Below are 6,472 nucleotides of genomic sequence, written 5' to 3'. Positions count from 1 at the left end.
GAGGTCTCGCCAAGTTGCCCAGGCTGGTCTCAAACTCCTGGGCTCAGGCAATCCTCTTGCCTCTGCCTCCCAAAGCGCTGGGATTACAAGCACGGTGGCTTGCGCCCGGCTGTATCTTTCTTTCAAAGCCTACATAGAGAGTGTTCTCAAAAAGAGGATTCTTGATTTTCTGTTTCCAGCGTGGGTTGAGGAATGGAAGTCTTGCAGGATTTCAGGGTCGCTTGGTGAGTCTCGGGGCTGAAGTGGAGCAGTGGTCAAGGGCAGGGTCCTGTGTGGAGCAGCCATGGAGCAGTATCTCCCTTTCTCTTTCTTTCACTCTCTGTCTCACACACAGTATACATGTGATTGGAGAGAGTACATCTGTAAATACAGGGGCGGGTGGGCGCGTTGTGCAGGCTTGAGGGAACACATTTTGTACTCTCTGTGTTTATCCCTCATGTGTTCACAGGAGCCCCCCTCATCCTGCATGCAAAACTTGGGTAGCGAAAACCTGCAGAGATAGCACAGACCCCCTCCCTCACCCACAGTCCCCTCCCCTAGAGACACCCCCACTGTGTGTCCTTCCCCAGAGGGAAGTGAGGAAATAGAGAAGAAAGTAGGGGCATCTCTAACCCCCACTCCCCACCCTGAAGACCCCTCCCCAGAAAGTGGAGGATGGAGTGTGGGTGCATTGATAGGAGTCTGGGTAAAAGCTCCCTTTCATCTCAGGCTGAAATGCTGAGCCTTGATTTCTTGCCAGCCGCTCTGTCTTCAATGCAATTGCCCCGCCACGGGTCCACTGGGTCCATGTCTTATGCCGACGCATTGAAAACTGGGTGGCATTGATGGAGCAGGCTGTGCTGGGAAGCTCAGGTTTCCTCTGCCCAACAGCCTGAGCCACATCAAAGGCGCACCTGCAGTGGGGGCAGGGTGCTGCCCCACAGCTGTCCTTTGGTGACACCCAGCCCTGGACAGCTGCAGTTCCTGCCCCAGCTCCAGCTGGAAGCCTCTGTGCCCACCCTGGCTCCTGAACCCAGAGCCCTGGCGAGACTTCACCCTCTGTTGGTCTACGTCTCACCTGCAGCTTGAATGGTCACGTCTACCTCCTCCTGGCTCCAAACAGGCCCAATTTGGCCCTTCTCCGAAAACCTTCACCCACCTCAGCTGGCTCCTGGATCATCCAAGGCTTTTGCTCTTGTCTGCCAAGTTTTCAAAAGTGTGGTCTCTTACCTGCTGCATCTATGCAGTCCCTTCAACTTGACACTGTTGACAACTTCTTCTCAAAACCCTGTTCTTTCTTCCTTCCTTTTCCCCCTCCCCTTCCTCCTGACTTGCTTCCGCATTTGTTTGTTTTGTTTTGTTTTTTTAAGAGATGACATCTCTCAGCCTGTAATCCCGTCCCTTGAGAGGCTGAGGTGAGTGGATTGCCTGAGCCCGCGGGTTCAAGACCTGCCTGGGCAACTTGGCGACACCTCATCTCTACAATAAATCAAAAAATCAGCCAGGCATGGTAGCGCATGGTGTAATTCTGGCTACTCGAAAGGCTGAGGTGGAAGGATTGCCAGAGCCCAGCAGGTCGAGGCTGCGGTGGCCGGGAGCGGCCACTGCACTCCAGTCTGGGCGACAGAGTGAGACTCCAACTCAAAAAAAAAGAAAAAAAAAATTGACATCTCGCTATGTTGCTCAGGCTGGTCTTGAACTCCTGGGCTCAAGTGATCCTCCTGCCTCAGCCCCACTAGTAGCTGAGACTACAGGCACATGCCCAGCTCCCTGTTTTCATGCTCCTCTCTGCCTTCCCTCTCTTCCCCTTCCGTCCGAACCCACCCACCCATCAGGACCAGATTCAGTCATGCCGGATGGAAGGGGCCCCTTCTCCTGGGCTCTGAGCTGTGGGATGCCTTCAAATAATCCTTTAACAATACCTACTGTGCGCCTATAGGTGTCAAATGCTAATATGGTGCTTAGGGGACAGGTGTGGGGGAGGGAAGCTGATGAGAACCCTGCTCCCATGGAGTTTATGTTCTAAGCAAGGGAGACAGAAAAAATAGTGAACACAATAAATCATACATCGAACACAGTAGTAAATCATATAAGTGTGAGAAGTTAATACACATGTGAGATAGGATATTGTCTTGTTTTAACTATGAGTATGAAAACAATTGGAATATACCCCAAAGTAGAGTGAACAATCTGTGAATCCCCATGTGCCCCTCAGTTCGCTTCAGCTGTTAACGAGATTGTGCCTATCTTATTTTATCTATCCCCCTCACAACTTTTGTTTGTCCTGGCATATTTTAAAATAAATCCCAGACAGTGTGAAATGTTATCTATAGATCATTTAGTGTGTATCTCAACCGATAAAGATTTATTTACATTGTACATAAATACCATGCCGTCGTCACACCTAACAAAATGGACAATAATTCTTCTGGGATTGTTGAACTCTATTTTATGTGGCAATCTTGTCTCACCGGAAACCTCTTGACTGCAGGGACCCCAGTGTTAAGAAAAAGTATAGGCAGTAGGATGACTGTTTGTCCTGGCAACATCATACTGTAGCCTAATAGGCCTACCCAAAGGATATTTAATTCCCAAGGGGAACACACTTTTGCTGGACTCTCAGTTTATTATTGCTTAGGGGCCAGACCTTAGGAAGCTGAATGTTAACATATAGATTGATAAGTTGCAAGTGACTTTTACTTAGTAGAGAAGCAAATGATTTCTGTCCAGGAGAAAAGATAACTCCAAAAGTGATGGTATGATTGCCCAATAGGATAGCTGTGCCTACATCACAAACTTACTTGTGCATGACTTTTCTGATTCGATTGGTTCTTGTTCTTCACATTCTCACTTCAATTTAATGAGTTAAATAAATATACTTGCATGAGAGAATTTTAGAAATTATTCTTTGACAGTGGCTTATATATTTTTTGTAGATTTCCTTAGTCTAGTCTGCTGCCTGGCATGGACTAGATGTTTGCAGAATTGGATTTATACTTGACTTGGTATCTGAGTCTGTTTTGTGTTGCTTATAACAGAAGATCTGAAACTGAGTAATTTATAAAGAAAAGGAATTTGTTTTTTATAGTTATAGCAGGCTGAGAAGTCCAAGCTTGAGGGACCGCATCTGGTGAGGGCCTTCTGGCTGGTAGGGACTCCACAGAGTCCTGCGGCAGTGCAGGGCATCATGCAGTGAGGGGGCTGAGTGTGCTGATATAGGTGGTCAGGTCTCTCTCCTTCTTATAAAGCCATCAGTTCCCCTCCCATGACAACTCATTAATCCATTAACCATAAATCCTTGAATTCATGGGTTTATTAATTCATGAATGTATTAATCCATTCATGAGGACAGAGCCATGATCCTGTCACCTCTCAAAGGCCCCACCTCTTAGCACTGCGATATTGGTGATTAAGTTTCAACATGAGTTTTGGAGGGGACATTCAAATCATAGCCATTATCTATAAGGGAAGAATCAAGGTTTCATTGGCGAAGTGCTTAGCAGACATCACTTGGCTCTTCAAACAAGGGTGAAGGAGGCCACAGAAGGTCTTCTTGGCTCTGGCATCTCTGCGTTCTACCCTAGAGAATGAGGGGAGGACCAGGGTCTGTGTATGGTAGGCTAGTGAGACCCTGCTCCAGCCCCAACATTGAGTGGAGAGGAAGGAAGATGGCAAGAGAAAGACCTGAGTGTGTGTATAGGTGTTGGGGGCTGGGAGGATGTCCCCAAGAGGATACACTGGCTTGCCAATTCGCCCCATGCTCAGAGGGTAAGGGTGACATTGTGGGTGTGTTCTTTTATGTCTAAACATTACCACCCTCTCATTCCTCATGCTTTTCTGGGTGGGAAGTTTCCTTTATATTTTATTCCAATTATTCCATTATAGTTTAGCTCTGGGGATGCAAAGAGAGGCGGGAATATCTGAAAATGCAGCTGGGATTGTGGTGGGAGGGCTTGTTTGTGGTATAAAGCAGCTGCCCTTTTCATCTGAGAGGCTGTGTTTCTGTGCTGAGAACAGCGGTGGTGGTGGTGGTGGTAGGGCGTGTGTGTGTGTGTGTGTGTGTGTGTGTGTGTGTGTGTGTAGCAGAACTGAAAATAGATGGGGGGTAAGGATTATCCTGTGGGTCCCTAGGCCTAGAGACTAGACAGTACAGAGAACCAAGGCTTCTCTTTGCTCAAAAAAGCCCAGTGCCCTCTTGGCTCTCTCAGCCTCCCAAGTACCCTATTCCTTCAGGAAACCAGGGTAGCTTGGAGTTAGGGGAAGGGTTTGCCCTACAAGGCCCCACCCCAAGCTTCCAAATCTCCCTAGTCTCAATCTCAGCGCTCAGTACAGCACTAGCAAGCACCTTAGAGAGTTGTTTTTTCGTTGTTGTTGTTTTGAGTTGGAGTCTCACTCTGTCGCCCAGACTGGAGTGCAGTGGCCGCTCCCGGCCACCACAGCCTTGACCTGCTGGGCTCCGGCGATCCTTCCGCCTCAGCCTTCCAAGTAGTTGGAACTACAGGTGCTTGCTACCACGCCCGGCTAATCTTTGATTTATTGTAGAGATGAGGTCTTGCCAAGTTGCTCAGGCGGGTCTCGAATCCACAGGCTCAGGCAATCCACTCACCTCAGCCTCCTAAAGTCATGGGATTACAGGCTGAGCCACCGAGCCCAGCTGAGTGTGGCATACTTTGTATTGTCTTGGGTACTGAACCAAAAGACAATGTCATGATTAAGAAGTCAGTTTCAAATGGTTTGTATAAAAATACCTTTTGCCGTGTAGTCTCAAAATTGGAATCTAGCTAGGAATTAAAATATCTACTGCATAAGTAGGCATTATAAAAAAAAGTTTGACACAGGCACCGTCTCTAATTTGTTTGCTCTCATACCGTTCATCAAGTTTATTGGCCTTACCCATTCATTTGTGTGTAGATGCAGGGACAAAGTCCACCTGCTCCAACCAGAGGGATTTCCAAACACAGCACAAGTGGTACAGATGAAGGAGAAGATGGAGATGAACCAGATGACAGTGGCAATGATGTTGTTGACCTTTTGCCAAGGACAGAGATCAGGTAGGATCCAGTCTGTTAAATGGTTTATTTGATTTATGGTATTCTTAATGGTGCCTTCTTTTTGAATTCAGTAAAGGGAACTTCACATGATGTCATTATTCTTTTTAGAGTCTAGAATTAAAGGCTCTGTCTTCTGTTTTTCAGTGATAAGATCACTTCAGAGTTGGTATCTAAGATTGGTGACAAGAATTGGAAAATCAGGAAAGAAGGCCTAGATGAAGTAGCAGGTATTATCAATGAAGCAAAATTTATCCAACCAAATATAGGTGAACTTCCAACTGCCTTGAAGGGTCGACTCAATGATTCAAATAAAATCTTGGTACGTAGAGCATACGCCTGTTCTTTTGCCCCCTCCCGCCCCTTGCCGCAGGGGTTTCCTTTTCAGTGCAGCTTTCACTAGCAAAAAATAAGTGATCACTTTATTTGCTTTGAAGTGGAAATAGCATATTTTATTTTATTACGTGTATCTTAAGATATATTGGTAGATGGCAGGCTTACTAACAAATTTTTATGAATCTCAGTATTTCCTTTTTGTAGGAATCCAGTATTAAGTGTCTTTGTATAAAACTGCTTGTATTAGGCCAGGCACAGTGGCCCATTCTTGTAATCTTAGCACTTTGGGAGGCTATGGTAGGAGGATGACTTACACCCAGAAGTTCAAGTCCAACCTAGGCAACATAGCGAGATCTTATCTCTACAAAAAATTTAAATATTAGCCACACATGGTGGTGTGTGCCGGTAGTCCCAGCTATTCAGCAGGCAGAGGCAGAAGGATCACTTGAGCCCAGGAGGTCAAGGCTGCAGTGACCCATGATTGTACCACTGTACAACCTGGACAACAGAGTGAGACCTCAAAAAAGAAAAAAAGACTGCTTGTAATATGCATACATGCTTAACTTCTAATTTTTAAATTTGAATTTTTATGTTAGAATTTTCTTAAACTAGGCTTTACCTTACTTTAAAATTGTAAAGTAGTATAAACTCTGGTCTAAAATTCTAATAATATGGTTTTATGAACTGATGATAAAAGGAAAGACCACAGCCTCAAAATTATTCACAAACTAATTAGAGTAGCATCTCAATAAGCTGATGTTTCTTACTCTTAAGTAGGCCAGAAATCTCCTACTGCACTGACTATATAGCAGCAAACTTGCAAAACTTTGAACACAGCTTGCTTATGGTTTAATATGAAGTATTGGCTTTTCCACTCAGGTGCAGCAGACGTTGAATATCCTCCAGCAACTGGCAGTAGCCATGGGCCCAAACATCAAGCAACATGTAAAGAATTTAGGCATCCCCATCATTACAGTCCTTGGAGACAGCAAGGTAAACCCAGCTGTCTTCACCACAGTTCCATTCTGGAATAGGCCAGCCATGATCTTGGACTAAAGATAATTCTCTTTTCTAAAGTAAATGTAAATTTACTTTATAAATTTTATGAA

At 45.5% G+C, this 6,472-nt stretch overlaps 1 protein-coding gene across 1 annotated transcript in view; it reads left to right on the top strand.

The window, feature by feature from the left end:
• The first annotated feature begins 4,883 nt into the window (after positions 1-4,883).
• The window catches only part of LOC103254821 (cytoskeleton-associated protein 5-like), a 2,327-nt gene continuing 738 nt past the window's right edge, over positions 4,884-6,472 (top strand). Inside the window, exons 1-3 of the mRNA XM_008052809.2 lie at positions 4,884-5,030; positions 5,175-5,349; positions 6,243-6,356. Coding sequence (XP_008051000.2) covers positions 4,891-5,030; positions 5,175-5,349; positions 6,243-6,356 — 429 coding nt within the window. The 5' untranslated portion in view covers positions 4,884-4,890. The remainder of the gene's footprint in view (positions 5,031-5,174; positions 5,350-6,242; positions 6,357-6,472) is intronic.

This window comes from Carlito syrichta, unplaced genomic scaffold, assembly GCF_000164805.1.
Source record: "Carlito syrichta isolate Samal-C Ts95f unplaced genomic scaffold, Tarsius_syrichta-2.0.1 Scaffold287526, whole genome shotgun sequence".
NCBI classification, from domain to species: Eukaryota; Metazoa; Chordata; class Mammalia; order Primates; family Tarsiidae; genus Carlito; species Carlito syrichta.
The sequence above is the reverse complement of the archived record's forward strand: the minus strand, read 5'-3'. Positions and strand labels throughout refer to the sequence as shown.